This window comes from Pimephales promelas, chromosome 1 (assembly GCF_988280905.1).
Source record: "Pimephales promelas chromosome 1, fPimPro1.hap1.1, whole genome shotgun sequence".
In the NCBI taxonomy this organism is placed as follows: Eukaryota; Metazoa; Chordata; class Actinopteri; order Cypriniformes; family Leuciscidae; genus Pimephales; species Pimephales promelas.
Window position 1 is genome coordinate 40,313,001 of NC_142769.1, and position 16,715 is coordinate 40,329,715.

At 36.6% G+C, this 16,715-nt stretch overlaps 1 protein-coding gene across 1 annotated transcript; it reads left to right on the forward strand.

The window, feature by feature from the left end:
• Positions 1–812: 812 nt before the first annotated feature.
• LOC120462600 (protein O-GlcNAcase) lies at positions 813–16,690 on the forward strand. Its single transcript, XM_039651196.2, has 17 exons — positions 813–1,129; positions 3,030–3,081; positions 6,648–6,745; positions 7,636–7,766; positions 7,945–8,116; positions 8,271–8,369; positions 9,127–9,396; positions 9,571–9,657; positions 10,887–11,299; positions 11,483–11,657; positions 11,880–11,936; positions 12,603–12,688; positions 12,872–12,976; positions 13,070–13,161; positions 14,385–14,580; positions 14,703–14,859; positions 14,944–16,690. Exons 1-17 carry the CDS (start codon positions 1,087–1,089, stop codon positions 15,078–15,080), a joined length of 2,370 nt encoding a protein of 789 aa, XP_039507130.2. The 5' UTR covers positions 813–1,086; the 3' UTR covers positions 15,081–16,690.
• Positions 16,691–16,715: the final 25 nt, after the last annotated feature.

Genomic DNA, 16,715 nt, shown 5'->3' on the forward strand with positions numbered 1-16,715 from the left:
AGAGTCAGTGTTGCCATGTCCTCATATTATAACCTACTTTTGACTTTTTTTTTTTTTTTTTTTTTCTTCATTAAGTCTCTTACTAAAAAAGGATACAGACACATCCCACCTCTCCCGGTAGGTCCGGGAATGTCCCCCATATTGATAGCGGCTCCCTGACGTTCATATTATACCTAAAATGATTGATATTGCTCACATCCCGCAAATTATATAATATCAATACGGCACTATGGTGGTGGTGGGGTGTTGTGCCATCTCCCAGAATCGACTTAAAGGTTAGTTGAGTTCACCTAAAAATGAAAAGTATCCTATGTAATGTATGTATCCTCTGCGATTCCACTTCCCCATTTGTCAATACATACGTGGGGTCAAAGGTCACTCTTCCTTATTAAGGCTATAGCCGTTACTGGAAGCCAGTCATTATAGTTTATAAAGTTATACATATTTTTATTTACAAAAGCATTGCTTCACTTCGGAAGGCCTTTATCAAACCCCTGGAGGATGGATGGGATTTTCTGGGCTTCAAAAAATAAGCCATTATAAAATATGGAAGAGCCAAGATTTTGTTTTTAATATAACTCTGATTGTGTTTGGCTGAAAGAAGTCATAAACACCTATGGAGTGTTTCTTTCTTTCTTTCTTTCTTTCTTTCTTTCTTTCTTTCTTTCTTTCTTTCTTTCTTTCTTTCTTTCTTTCTTTCTTTCTTTCTTTCTTTCTTTCTTTCTTTCTTTCTTTCTTTCTGGACCATTGAACCTTTATTTATTATTGGACCATTTTGGAATCATGTTGCTTGTTTTTCTTGAGAGATCTGGCAACAATGCGAAGAGTGCACTGAGCGAATAAACAGGAGGCAGAATCGAGCTCACGTAACCTACTCAAGAAACGTCCACGTTTGATAGTTTTCCAATGTTTTAAGATTAAAAACAACAACACATAACTGCAATAATAAACGCAATTCTTTTCTTTCTTCATGGCTTAATTGCGGTTTCAGTTCACGCGCTCTGTGTGTGTCGGAGGGGAGGATGCGCGGCTGAAGACTTCAGTCCGGAGAGACCGAATCCGCATCCTGATCAGACAATCATAGCGATGATGGAGGGACGACACGAGTTTTTATGCGGGGTTGTTGAAGGTAAGTTTACGCACACATTCTTTTTTCTGAATGCTTGTCGGGGTACACAAACAACAGATGTATTCGTTAAATTGCACGTTTGACGTGAATTTCTGTGGTTATCTTCAAAACAGTATTTACTACTATTGTATACGGGGACAAAATAATCACCACGCTATACTGACGCATATAATTAACCTTTAAAATAACTAATTTCTCATTTATGAGCTTGTATTGCAATGCAATTCATCTTATTAAGCCGACTTGGAGCATCCTGGGTATTTATTTCCATAGGCTACTGGAGTGTGATAGGAAGCAGCTGGCCAGAAACACACATATCTCCTTCCACACACACACACACACACACACACACACACACACACACACACACACACACACACACACACACACACACACACACATGCATGTTGTGCATATCTCCTAATTGGCCTTACTTGTTTGTAGTTCAGTGTCACATTATTGGCCCGGTGGGCTATTTGTCTCTTCTCTCCAGTGATCCCTGTGGGATTCCAGTAGCTTTTCCCTACTGTTTTCTTACCCCACTTATGTTTTACAGCTGCAAGCTTGTAGCTAGAACTTGTGGAAGGGTAAGAAATAGCCTTACATCAAAACTATAGTGATACTTTACATTAAAGTAAATTTAGGCTGGTTATATAAGTAAATCCAGCTTACCTTGTATACAGTGCACTTAGGTAAAGCGATCAAGTTTCAACTGTAACCATTCTGAATCTACCCACTTTGAGCGGGACTTGAATCTGGGTCTCTCCGGCATGGGAGGCGGGGCAAGTTAACAAGAACGCTAACTGCATCCGTTAGCCTGGCTCTTGAGATCATGGGAGTGAGGTTTTACCTGCACAGCTTTAACTAGTTGGCCTCCGTTACCCATCTCTAATCTGTTAAATGTGACTACAAGGCATTCGATATTAAGATGACATCATTATTTTCTGTTAAGCTACTGTTTTGTTCACATAGCAATAGGGCCAATCACTTCATATTCATAATTTGAAGCAAATCAAGCAGGAAAATAGGATTGTTATGTTTTTCCATCAGCATGGCAGCAGCCAACATGAATAATAAATTAGGCTATAACCAACCACTGTCTTTCCTAATGCAGCAAAATCTATAGAATTCTAGAACGACATAATGATGTGCGATCCCAAACACTGTCAGTGAACTTTTAAAAAGTTTTTGGAATTTTTAAAAATGTATTTATTAGCGCTCAGTAGAGGTATTAAGGATCGATGCATATTGAAAATGTGGATATGGATGTAACGTTTTCAGTGATATGTACCATAGTTTTATAAATACTTTTATTTCATGAATTACAAAAATGTTGCATATTTAAATGTTGAATTATTCAAATTAATTTATATTTTCTGCTTCACAAGCAAGCTGGAACCAATGTAGGCTTTCGCAAAAAGATATGCTTGTCATCGCAGCTAATTCTGGCCAAGAACAACCCACTTAGACAGAAAGAGTGTTCAGAGCAAAAAAGACTTATCATGGCAGTCTCTGTGAAATGTTTTACAGAAAACACTGTAAAAATAGCGGAATATATGTATAAACTTCAGCGTCATCAGACAACCCTAAAAACAATGCAGATTACTTGCTTAAGAGTGCTTTAAAAAAAACTTTGATGTCTATAATCTTGCACTGCTTCCTTATGCACACCTCTGGTGATGACCCTGGCCTGGGTCCAGTATGGGATGGATGCGCCAATCCCATATTTCAGAGTCTGCCCAAAACCCTCCTGTTTTGAGTGGGTTGCAGCAGTGAAGAGGAGGTTGTAAAGAACAGAATATACTGAAATACTGAAGATTTGTGACGGTTATGAAATGCTGCCTTGTGTAAATGGAGAAGTGTGTGTCTGCATGTGTGATAAATATACTCTACTCCTTAGGTTTCTATGGGAGACCCTGGTCAATGGAACAAAGGAAGGTTCTATTTCAATGGTGAGTATTGGATCAGTGACTACACACACAGTTACATAAATGGGATGATGAGATTGCTCTTTATATGCACTTGCATTACTAAAAGAAAACAAAATATTACATATTTTAAGTCTGTGGGGTTATACAATGTAATATGCAATATTGATTTGGATCATATTGGTAACATGGTTGTATCAGAGCTGTGCCAGTAAGGCTGCCCAGGGGGCAGCACAGAGCAGCTGGTGTGTTGCAGAGGTGTAAAAGCGTGTGGGCAGAGAGACAAATGGCTTTTTATGACTAATGGCTGGACATTGGTGCCAGCATGACTCCACTGAGCCACAGTTTCACACATCTTCATACACCATGATGAAACCAATGGCAAGGAACAAGTCCATTTTCCCTTGCATCTTTGAATCAGAGCAAGGCATAGAAAAAGAGCAAGACATAGAAATAAGATGCTAATAATAATAACAATAAAACATTATAACTATAAATGTAATTGTTGTTGTTGTATTATGAGTCTTCGAGCTAATAGGATAATAAATATCATTCAGAGTTTTTTTTTAAAAGAGAAAAAAAACGACAGATTGTAAACAAGAGAGATGGTATCCCTGCTGAAAAGACAATCTGTCTATTCTGATCTGGTTTAGTGCTGGTCTAGCTGGTAGCCATTATGTTTGCCAGGAAAACTGAGTTGGTCAAGCTGATTAACCTAGAAAATCTTCTTGGTTTAGATATAGCTAAGAAGCCTAATGGTGACACCAACACGCAAGCATCTAAAACAGGTATACTGTATGCTGTCCTGTATTGAGTCCCTGCTCCCCTTAAGTCATAAAGCAGTTTTTCTCTCGCTCCTGCTGCATTATGAACAAACTCACACTTTACCCAGTGAGCTGGCATGTTCTCCTCCCTTAGTAGAGCTTCTTATGATCTTAAACTTAAAAAAAAGAAGTAATTATTAATTGCATATGATCCATACATTCTTTCCCAATTCTTATTCTTTGATATAAGGGAATATAAATATTTTATGGCAATACAGCTATATAATTACACGACATCTTCATAGAAGACTTTAAACAATGGCTTACTATGTAAAATATAACTGACTTAGAAGGGCAAGCAACCGCCTTATCAAAAGGCGCAAAAGTCTTTCACACTGGCCCATGTTCATATATGTTCATATCTGTGGTTCTGATCACTGGCAGAAATTAGTGTGCATTGGAATCCAATTGGAATCCATTTTGGAGCAAGAGGGTATCCACACACGCACACACACATACATGTGCACACATGCACATTTGGTCCAAACTCAGCCCTGGATGAAAAGATTAATAGTGCAGGCGAACGAAGGGGGATGAGAAGTTTTACACGCTTGAGTGAGAGCTGAGCGATTGTGCTGATGCAGTAGAAAATGGGGGAGGAAGAGGGTGAAAATGATAGATTATATCGGTGTATTAGCATTTTAAATAGGTTGGAAAGGGAGAGACCCAAAATTAGCTTGTATGTTTGTGCGTGTGTGTGTGTGTGTGTGTGATTGTACACACACACACACACACACACGTTTGCTTGAGGTTAACATTTGGGGAGATTCTTTAATAATTTAGACAATCACTTACTCAGCCTCAGTCTATTTAGGGAGTCTGCTTTTCTCATGGAAGGACACACACATACACACTTTTGAAATTGAATGATTTTGTACAAACCTTGTTTTCTCCGTTTTTTACTCGTCTTGTTGAGAATTATTAAATAAACTCTCTTACAGCACTTTTCACATTATTTTTCCACAGTAGTCTATTTAAACAAATGGCCTATACTACTTTGTCTTCAATTTTATGTAATAGCTGGCATTTTATGTTTGGTAAGTAAGTAGTATTAAATAATATACTTTTAATAATTTTGGAAAATAGGGTTTTATTTGATATTTTAGATTATAAAATGTACATTAACGGGTTAATTCACCCAAAAATTTTAATTCTGTCATTACAGTAATTACCCGCCCTTATGTTGTTTCAGAAGTGGTTTCATTTAACACAAATGATCTTTTTGATGAAATCTGAGAGCTTTCAACCATGTTGTTCCATTTGTGTTTGCAACAACATGAGGGCTAGTAATGACAGAATTTTCATTTTAGGGTGACTAATTTGTAATTTGTATTTATTTTCTTCACATTTAGTATCTTATATTTCATCTCAATGACATGCTGGTTACCACAAACAGACTTTTTTTTATGCTGTTATTTTTAAAGGGAAAAATGGAAACAATTTCTTCAGTCATTGGGCCGTATTTTTACAATCCAAGCACATGGTCACAGCGCAAGTGGCACTAAGGCCGTGTCCGAATCCACTTTTGCTAGTTTAACGAGGGGAAAAAAGGTTGCCCGGCGCACGGTCTTAAAGGGTTGTCCCTATTCTCTTAATGAGTATAGGGTGTGTTTTGGGAGTAACATGCAATAAACCAATCAGAGTGTCATGTCCTATTCCCTTTAAAAGCCAGTTGGACTCACGTCATGGCGGATTCGCTATTAACATGGTGGAATTTGCAAGCAGAAACACTGGCCGATTCTCTAGTGAGGAAACGGATCAGCTCGTGCGTGAGGTTAAATCGCGCAAGCAGACCATCTACGGCACAAGCCGGATTCCACCATATCTTTATGTACAGAATATTAATCTTTTATTTTTTAATCCTTTTATTTGTAATATTTGGCATGTTTGTGTGCTGCTGCGCATCCCTGTGTGTGTAATAAGCAGAGTGTATGCATGTTGTGGACCAGCCTATAGGCGCAAATTACTAATGAACCCTTTAAATATATATATAAAAAATACTGCACCATTGACTTAAGACCAGGTTTCAGTTGGTAAGTGGCGCAGTCTATTTAAGTGGCCTCAAAATAGCAACGCACCAATAGCCTGAACACCTAATTTTCAGATCATCTCAGACATGGGCTGCCAACATGAATTCCAGCCAACATGGATGTGAAAAAGATAACTGTGAAAGCCGCATTGCACCGGCTGTATGATAGGGCCCATTGTGAAGATTGACTTGTGTTTAAATAATTAAAATTAAAAATAGCAAAAACAAACAATGAAGGCATGGTTAGAATTCGCCCAGTTTTAATGTGACCATATCATAAAAAAAGAAGTTGAAAAATTGAAAAATTATCCCATGAGACTTAAAACTCTTCATTGCTAATGCACATTTTGCCAGTAATCATTATCTTCCTACAATATTTGTTAAGAGGACATTGCCATGGTATTGAAATGGTTGTACTAAATATAACAATAAAATATTACACTCCAGATAAATGTTTTTTTCTTTACAGATAGAATGATATTCATAGAGGGACAGACCATTACATTTTTTTTTCTCTGCAAAGGAATCGACCATCTGCTGTTTTTAAACTCAGACTCATTCTCTGCAGGAAATGTGACCTCTTATATTATTAATTATGCAAGATCATTGGATGTCTCTATTTTCTGCCTGTCTCTCTCTCTTTCTCCCTGTCGTGTCTTGCTCTCTTCTTACACAATATTCCTGAAAAGGAATTAAAAATATTTTTCTTATTATAATGCATCCATTTTCCCTTTCAGGATGCAGATGTGGGGTTTGAACACATATCTGTATGGTCCTAAAGATGATCTGAAGCACAGGTTACTGTGGAGGGAAGTTTATTCAGCAGAGGAAGAGGGTATGTTTAAGTATGAGGGGTTACAGTACTTTTGTCATTACACTGTAAAAGTTTCTGCTTTAAATTTTTTAAAACTTATTTCAACTTTAAGGGTTAGTTCATCCAAAAATGAAATTTCTTTATTAATTACTCACCCTCATGTCATTCCAAACTCGCTTCTGGGTTTTACATCAGTATGCCAGTTCATTATTGGTTGACGCTTTTCACGTGAGCACCACGACGCATGCATGTGATGCTACCGTTGGAGCCGGCAATTATGAGCTGCACTCATAAAGTCCCTTTAAAGTCTTTGACTATATTTACTAGATCAGCAGAGTAGGATACTGACACAGACAAGAAGAAAATGTTGAATAAAGTCGCTATTTTTGTTTGTTTTTTTGCGGACAAAAAGTAATCTTGTCACTTCATAACATTAAGGTTTAACCACTGTAGTCACACGGACTATTTTAATGATGTCTTCACTACCTTTCTGAGCCTTGAAAGGTGCAGTGACGTTGCTGCATGGCTGGATCAGAAACCTCTCGGATTTCATTAAAATATATCTTTAATTTGTGTCATAAGGGTTTGGAATGACACGAGGGTGAGTAATTAATGACAGAAAATTCATTTTTGGGTGAAAACCACTTTAAAAAAAATAGTTGAATCTTGTATAACTTATAAAAAATGACCTATTTTGATGAGTTAAAGCAATGTAAAAGCATATGTCTTCATAATTTATTGATCATATGTTTTTTTCACAGTGTAGGCTTTCAAATCGTAACCTGTAGTTTCATATCGTAAACTGTATAAAACTTGATAAATGTATTGTAATGAATAATTAATCATTATTATTGCAAGGGCCATATCACACCTGGAAACCTTTCACTTTCTCATCCTCTCACTGTCTCCAGCTCAGTTGAAAGCTCTGGTGTGTGAAGCAGAGTCAAGGGGTCTGACGTTTGTGTACGCTCTTTCTCCGGGTCAGGACATCGTCTTCTCCAGCTCTTGTGACCTCACACTACTCAAACGCAAACTCAGACAGGTAAGAAAACTCGCTTGTTTTCTGCCTCTGTTTCTTTTCATTTTCATCCCACTTTGTTGTGATTAAAGATGCATTTTTTACAGTTTATTTCATGTTAATATTGTTTTAAATATTGTTTTGCTCTTTGACTAATTTGTAAAGGTCATGAATGCATTATTCTCTTTAATTTCACCACTAGGTGTCAGACCTGGGCTGTCAGGCTTTTGCCCTCCTATTTGATGACATTGATCACTCCATGTGCCAGTCAGATACAGAGGCCTTTTCCTCATTCGCTCACGCCCAGGTCACCGTGGCCAATGAGATCTTCCGTTTCCTGGGGGAACCACCTGTCTTCCTTTTCTGTCCCACTGGTAGGCCGATACATAAATATATCAAGCTTTGTTCAGTATAAAATCATTTGAATTGAGTGACAAATCTCCCATCAACATTCTCTGTCTTTTCTTACTTTTTTCTCTCATTCCTTCCCATAAAACAGTATTGTACTGTTATTTCTTTTCTCTCTAGAGTACTGTAGTTCTCTGTGCACTCCCAGCGTGTCAAAGTCTCCCTACATGCTGATGATTGGGGAGGATCTTCTCCCTGGCATCTCTGTTATCTGGACTGGTGAGAGACATGTGCATGTCCTTTAAAAATTCACACAATAGCTATGTTTTCATCCAAAGTTCCAAATTTCACTTATACGCAAAACTAGAATATAGAATAAAGCACTGCTTCCATCCCATGTGTTCAAGAGAATAAAATTGTCACTTCCTGCAAAATAAAAATAGAAGTTGGTGTAATCGGGGAAGCCACTGTGGCTCTTTTTTGTACATCATAAATTATTTGCATCTCAGAGCGCGCAGACATAACGCCATGAACGCTGTGATGTTATCTTGCGTTCGGATGGCTGGTGTTTGTGAATGCAATCATGTGAGAAGCTTCTGGTAGGGAATTCCAGCCAACCATTTTGATGACAGACTTTGGCTCATACATTTCAGAATGACCAAACCCAACATTTGAGATGTGTGCGATGAGATCCACTGGTCCATTTATCCAATCACATCCTCTGTTAAGGCAAAGTCATGCAAGTATTTTGTTGTGCATCAGGGGATTTATTCAGTAAATATGTTTCCGTCATAGTTTATCCGCAAGTCTTCTTATCGGATTAAAAAATGTCCACTAATTGAGTTTTTTTTAAACGTGTTTTATGCACATTTTTTAGAATTGATCTGCATCTTGGCACTTCCATCATTTTTTGCGCAATATCCCAAAATGTGCATAAAAATAGGTGGATGGAAACATAGCTAATTTCAGTTGGTTACATAAACGTAAACCACATTTGTAACATTACAATACATATTTGTCTTTCACTCTTCTGTAGGAAATAAAGTGATATCTCGGGAACTGAGTGCCGAATCGTTAGCAGAGGTTCAGATGGTGCTTCGACGGCCACCACTCATTTGGGACAACCTCCATGCTAATGATTATGACTCCCGACGTGTCTTCCTGGGGCCTTTTAAGGGCCGCCCCCCCGGACTCAGGTCCCATCTGAGGGGTCTGCTGCTTAATCCAAACTGCGAGTTTGAAGCCAACTTCATCCCTCTGCATACCTTGGGAAGCTGGCATAAAGAAGTGAAGGAAGAGGGGAAAGGTGAGAGCAGAATTGGGCATACACTGTAAAGGAGGATAGAGAGGAATGAGAACATGGAGAAGCTCAAATATTATAGTATGCAAAAGCATCTGCCAAATGCATAAATGTAAAAAAGTAAAATGAAGTGTATAAAGGAACATTCTGCTCCTTGCTGACACAGTTTGACCTCTGTAGGTGATGAAGAGGCCTATAGGGTGGATAGAGCGCTGTCAGCCGCCCTGCAAGACTGGATGAAGGAACTCAGCCTTCCTCTACAGCCTGGTAAAACATCCACCCTTACACAGTTTTTACACACTTATATTAGTTATTACACCCATATTCAACTGGAATAGACATTGGAAAAAAAATACACTTTACCTTTAAAATTATTGATCACATCTGAGTTTAATACATGCATGTATTCACGTTTTTTTGTGTGTTAGTTTTAGCTGTTAAATTCGAATTAATATATATATATATATATGAAGAGTTCAGATGCAAAAGCCTCTAAATGCCATTTGAAATTTTCTTCTAAAATGATCATTTTTATCAAGCTTATATATTCAAGTTCAGTAATTTCACTTAAATGACAATTAATAGGTAATCTTCATTGCAATTTAAGTGAAATTACTGAATTTAAATATACAAGCTTTATAAAAATGATCATTCTAGAAGAAAATTTAAAATGGCACTTAGAGGCTTTTGCATCTGAACTCTTCATATATATATTAGTAATAATAAATCACTGTAAAATAAATTGTTACATTTAAAATTTAAAAATGCATGAATGTACATTTACATTAGTTTTTAATAAATTTATTTTTTCTTTATTATGTAATAAAATGTAATAATAAAAATAAATATTATATTATATTGATTTTTGACAGTGTTATTTTAGTATTATTTTATACTATTATTGTATTTTTACTTATTTTAAATTAGCTTTATTTTTTATATTTTAATTTTAGTTTTAGTAATTTTGTTATGTGCTTTTGTCATTTAAAAATATTTTTCTATTTTTCTTTAATTTATATATTCTTTAAAATTATATATAGTTGTAGTAATTTTAATACTTCAACGTATCTCTGCTAGTTTCCAAATCAATATTTCTAATCGTCCTTAAAGTTTTTCTAATTTTATTTTTTTCAATTAACGAAAACAATTCTTAGTAGTTTTACTTTTACTGATCATTGATTTCTTCATTTTCTTTTTAAGTGGCGCGAAATGCATGAAAATATTTGTTTTATTTAACATATTTAATTATTGGAGGTTTATGTAGTATGCTGATTTTGCTTTTAACTCACAAAAGTAAATGCTATTTTGTTGTAAATTTAAAAGTATTGCGTTACTTTACTTGTTGCTTGAAAAAAGTAAACTGATTACATAACTCGCATTACTTGAAATGAGTGACCCCCAACACTGCCCACGGGTCACATAGAATCTCTTTGCTGACTTGAATCAGATCTTTTAGTCCAGTTATTTCACACAAGTTTCTAAAATTTTTCTTTTAGGACGCCAGTTGAGGCCAACAGACCCCAAGCTCTCAAAACTCTCTGTTAAATCAAAGTCCTCCGAAAGCTCAGACAATCAATGTGAAGCCCAGCCCAAATCTCCCATAACCTCTTCCCAGAGCACAGGGGCTCTTGCTAGCGATGAAATCCCAGCAGACTCAGTTATGAGCCAGGATCTGAAAGCTGGGGAGAACCAGGTCTCCTGGAGCACAAGCCATGAAAAGAGCTCTAGAAGGGGATTGAGTTCTGGGAGGGCTCCTCTCAGCGAGGCCCAGGTCCGGCTGCTGGTTGGCCTGTACTTCCTGCCACATGAACACGGACCACCCGCTCAGAATCTCCTGCAGGATCTCACGTGGCTCAAAGCCAACTGTCACTGCGTCAGTGTCAACGGCAAGAAGGCCTCGCCACAGAAGGTGAAAACATCCTTTTTATTAAATATTTTCTATACACCCCTGATTCATACGTCATTCGATCTGTTTGTGAATGCTACTGAAATGAGTCAACATAGATGTAGTTCATAATATATGAATTATTTAAATATTTGTATTGAATATGGAATGTGTTTTCTGTTGTAAATATTTCTCTTGCTCTCTCAGGTAGAGGACTGGCGGGCCCGTGCAGGCCGTTTTCTGGCCGTGTGTGATGATGTGGCAATACTGCACAGTGCTTTTGTGAACAGCATCAATAGGGCTGTTCTCTATGACCTTTACCCTTACATCTGGGACCTGAGAAACACCCTGCTGGTGGCCAAGGCCTTCATCTGCTGGCTAGGTGAGAGAGATACTGTAGTATGGATGATTAAGAAGAGAGGATCTTGTCTTCTCATGTAGGTTTTTTCCACCATGTGATAAACGAGTAGTAAATGAAGTAGTAAAACAAGTAAATGAACTCTTTTTATTTTGAGCGTGAATCACCATTGAAGTTTTGTCCTGTAGATCCTGCAGTTTCCCACCCTCATCTCCCATCTTTTCACAAGCATATTTCCTTTCACAGAGGGTCGTATACTGATTGATGGTTTTCCACTGGACTCTTGGAAAAACTGCTTCCACTGTGAGTGTCAAACATGCACATACTGTATATACTGTAGCACATTAATTTCTGCAGTTTTTCGAAGCCATATACTAGCTTTGGTTGAGGAAAATACAGAAATTTAAGTCATCATTGACTGGTTATCTTCTCTTGCGCTACTTCTGTACAAAAGTTTGGGGTCAGTAACACCTTTTTTTGAAAGAATCTTTTGCTCAATATTTTAAGTCATTGAATTGATGAAACGGGATAGTGAAGAGAGATTTATAATGTTAAATAAATGCTGTTATTTTGAACTTTCTAATCTTCAAAGAATTCTGGAATTTTTTTATTACGGTTTCCACAAAATTATTAAGCAACACAACTGTTTTCAGCATTAATAATACAAAAGATATGTTTTTTTGAGCACCAAATCAGAATGAAGGCTGGAGTAATGGCTGCTGAAACTTTGACTTTGCCATCACAGGAATACTTTACATTTTCAAATATTTTAAAAGAGAAAACTGATATTTAAAATTTTAATAGTATTCCACTATGTCAATGTTTTTAACTCTGTTTTTTTTTTTATCAAATAAATGCAGAGATGTCATGCATTTAACAAAATTACCTCAATCTATTGAACAGTAGCATGATGCATAAAAGCTGACACTTTGATATTGTTGATGATTGATGTTTTGAGATTTTTGACAGGGTGCGGAGCTTCCTCAGGGGCGGAGCTACATGGTGTGGAGGCAGAGCCATGGGTGTTTAAAGGGGGGCTGTCTGGAGAGGTGCAGGTGGGAATGATATAATTAATGATTCAGTTAAAAAAAAACAGTTATTTCATTAAATTAGTATAAATTGCTTGATCCATTTGGTGTAGTTTTTTTTTACAGTCTCCTTGTTTTTTTCCTGTCTTCTTCTTTCCTGTTTTCTTGTCTCCTGTTTTTTTTTCTTTCTCTGGTGCTGGTGTGAATCAGATGCTTCTGCCTGTGGGGACCAGCAGCGAGTTATTTAGTCACCCTCCCCCTTTGTTCCCCACATCTCGACTTTACAACATACGGCCGTTCCAGCAAAAAGACAAGGTGACTCAAGCATACTTGTTAACCCACTGACTCGCACCTCATTATACATTTATCATTCTTATTTTTGTTGTTGTTTTCTTCACAAAACTTTAGGTGGAGCTGTACCGAATGGTGCATCAGTTGCATCAGAGGGGTAAAATGAGCCAGGATGCTGCCATCTCCCATCCAGACTTCATTGGGGACAGGCAAGAATTGCTCTCAAGCATATCACAGCCCACATATAAAATGTTCTGTTCATATCACATATCACTTTGAAATAAATAGGAATCACAATACACAAATAATCCATTTAATTTGATGTTTAGTATTTATTTGTTTGAAACATTTGAAAATTAGGATCAAAAATACAATATATAATCATTACTTATATACAATATATAATCATGTACTGATACATACTCATTTTAAAAATATTGGAGTCTGAGGTTATATTAGGTTGTATGTATACATACTGATACATACAAAAATATTGGAGTCTGAGGTTTAAAAAAAGAAATTAATACTTTTATCTAGCTAGGATGCATTAAATTGATCAAAAGTGACATTAAAGACATTTATAATGTACATCATAATTCCTTTCTGGAAAAATGTCTCTTTTGTTTATGTGTATGTTCTATATTTACATTCACTGCCTTAGTAATATCTGATATTTTATTTATATATATATATATATATATATATATATATATATATATACACACACACACACACATTTTGATTCAATTAGGTGAGCACATGCAGCATATGATTCTAAAGAAGCATGCCAAGAAAAAAACGTTTAAAATTAACACGTTTACACTTTGAAATAAATAGGAATCACAATACACAAATAAGCCATTTGATTTGATGTTTAGTATTTATTTGTTTGAAGCATTTGAAAATTAGGATCAAAAATACAATATATAATCATTACTTATAAAAATAAATATGTACTGATACATACTCATTTTAAAAATATTAGAGTCTGAGGTTTAAAAAAAGAAATTAATACTTTTATCTAGCAAGGATGCATTAAATTGATCAAAAGTGACATTAAATACATTTATAATGTACATCATAATTATTTCAAGTGACACTGAAGACTGGAGTAATGGCTGCTGAAAATGTAGCTTTGGCATCGGAAATATAATTGACATTTAAAAAAATATCAAACTACCAAACAGTTATTTTAATTGGAATAATGTTTTACCATATTACTGTTTTTACTGTATGTTTGATCAAACAAATGCAGCTTTGGTGAGCATAAGAGACTTTTTTCACAAACGGTTGTGTGTATATAGGAAGATAGATTCGGTGAGAAAATAGCTGAAAATGAGGTTTCACTCAAGCGTAATGCCTTAATATATTTCTTCTTAGTCCTGAAAATCAGTTGAGGTAAATGAGAAATATAAAACTGTTTGTGTTTCAGGTGTCTGGGTGGGTCTCTGGCCTTGTGCCCAGAGTACAGCTTAGTTCTGGAGGATGAACTAGGTGTATGTGGGTGCGCTGTGGGCATTCTGGATGTCCGCTCATTTGCCAAACGATGTCAGGCCACCTGGCTACCTGCTATGAGGGACAAATATCCTTCACGACCTCATGGGGCCAGTGGACATACTGCAACAAAAGTCAGAGTTACAGCTAAACACAAACCTAGAGACACAACCATACCACATTATTTTTAAAATGGTGCAGTAGTAACCTAATCCTGACATGGAATGAATTGCATTTCTCCTCTCTGAAACCCTAGGAGGCGCTGCTGTTTTTCCATGAAGAACACGACTACCCAGACTCCCTGCTATATCATTTCCCATCTCAGCTCAGGCTTGAGGCTCTTCCTGATCTGGTGGACAGTAGCGTCAGTCGTAGTCTCCTCACAGCCTTGCTAACGGCCCTCAAAGCGAATGGTGAGCTAACACTGATTGTAATTTGAAGCATTTTAGCCTTTTATTCAAGAGATTAGCCATGCAAACTGAGTGTTTCTTCCTCAGGTTCACAGGGGGTATTCTGCGAAGTCCAGCCTACAGATGGATTACGGATGGAATTTCTGACTAAGTTGGGATTTCTGGAGATCCTCCGTGGAGAAGCACAACCTAGAGAGGGTGTGGTTTTAGGGAGGCTGTTATAAGCGAATAGTCAAAACACACAGGGTACAGTCTTTGATCAAGTTTTTAGATCAACATGTTGCCATGTTTGAGACCAGAGCTGGGGTTATGGTTGTACTTAGAAAAATAGCTGGGTTTAGAAAGTGCTTGGTGAGGTCGATTCACAGGTCTGAATTTTGGCAGGAAAAAATTGAATTAAACAATGCATCCTGCATGCCAAAATCAAATCAAAAATATCATACTATGATGATATGACTTTTTTGAAGTTGTTTGGATACTTTTTTTTTTTTTCAGAAACCAAAATTTGGCATTGGACAGATTGTGATTTGTTTTAGTGAGAAAATATTTAGTTTGTTAATATTTTATTTACAATAGTGCAAGCCACAGTAAAAATGAATGAAAACATTTAACAAAAACCACAACATTGAATAATAGCACAGGAATTTAGTGAAATGTAGGTATATGTATGTGGTCTAAGAAAAACAAAACAGTTGATCGTAGTTGTGGGATTATCAGAGATTGTCTGTAGGGACTTTTTGTGATTATTTTATAATTTCCTGACATTTAGTCACATTGAACTTGGTGTGAACAGGCCTTTAGGCTTTATGGTCAAAGCTGGGGCAGGTAAAGAATTACTAATAAAACATAAGGGACAAAATGATCATTTAATAGTGATGACATGACTTGTTTACAGCTTCATCTGTTTGCTTTCTCACTGCACTGTGCATCTAGAGCTCTCCTATTGGTTCGCAGTCTTCGCACAAACCTTTGGCTTATAAAACTTGCTGTTACTTTTATTGAAAGTGTCTGTGTTGCAGCTGTGGATGGCTGTAGGAGCAAAAAGCACAATATTTCTCTTTTGTATTCAGTGTACGCACACACACACACACACACACACACACACACACACACACACACGCAATCTTCCTTCCAGCCAGTCATGGACATGCTCACAAAGCAGACTCTTGAAGACACATAATAGCTCCTCCAATGTGCTGAAGGAGCCCAGACTGCAACTGCTTCAAGATTGATGAATCATTGTGTCTTTTTATAGCTTTTCCTTTGAATGAATTCTCTCTCTTTCACACACACACAAACACACTCACTAATTTTCTGAGGCAAAATTGTTAGCTCTAGCCATCTTGTTTTGTCCTTTTACACACATACACACACTCGCTCACTCGTTGTATGCACGTGTGTCCACAAGTCCAATAATATGCCTTCTGATGTTTAACCAATAGCCTTCTTTAATCCCCATGGGCAATCATAAATTAAATTTGCTTTTTGTTTCATTGATTTGATATTGTTTTGATGTAATCTCATTGATTTAGATTTTTGCTTTGCTAGTTTCTGGTATTTTTGTACATTTATGGTAAAAGACACTTTTGATTGTGCATGCTAACTTTAAGGCATCCAGTTTTACATTTTTAGAGCACTTTCACTATTTCTGCAGGTTTTAATGTCAGAATTGTGATATATAAACTGAAAGGTCTAAGCTTAGGTAGTAATATTAAATGTTAAATTGATTGCATTTAATGTTTTTAAAGATTATGGTACAGTACAACTGCGGGTTTTGTAATAATGGAATAAAACGTGTTTACAGCATCATTAAAAACTTTCCTTTCTGGAAAAATGTCTCTTTTGTTTATGTGTATGTT

Excerpts from the sequence above, each read along its gene's own strand:
- LOC120462600 (XM_039651196.2), top strand. The coding sequence starts at position 1,087 with ATGATGGAGGGACGACACGAGTTTTTATGCGGGGTTGTTGAAG. Across the intron at positions 7,767-7,944 it reads TCAAACGCAAACTCAGACAG|GTGTCAGACCTGGGCTGTCA; the intron begins GTAAGAAAACTC and ends TTTCACCACTAG. Across the intron at positions 14,860-14,943 it reads AACGGCCCTCAAAGCGAATG|GTTCACAGGGGGTATTCTGC; the intron begins GTGAGCTAACAC and ends TTTCTTCCTCAG.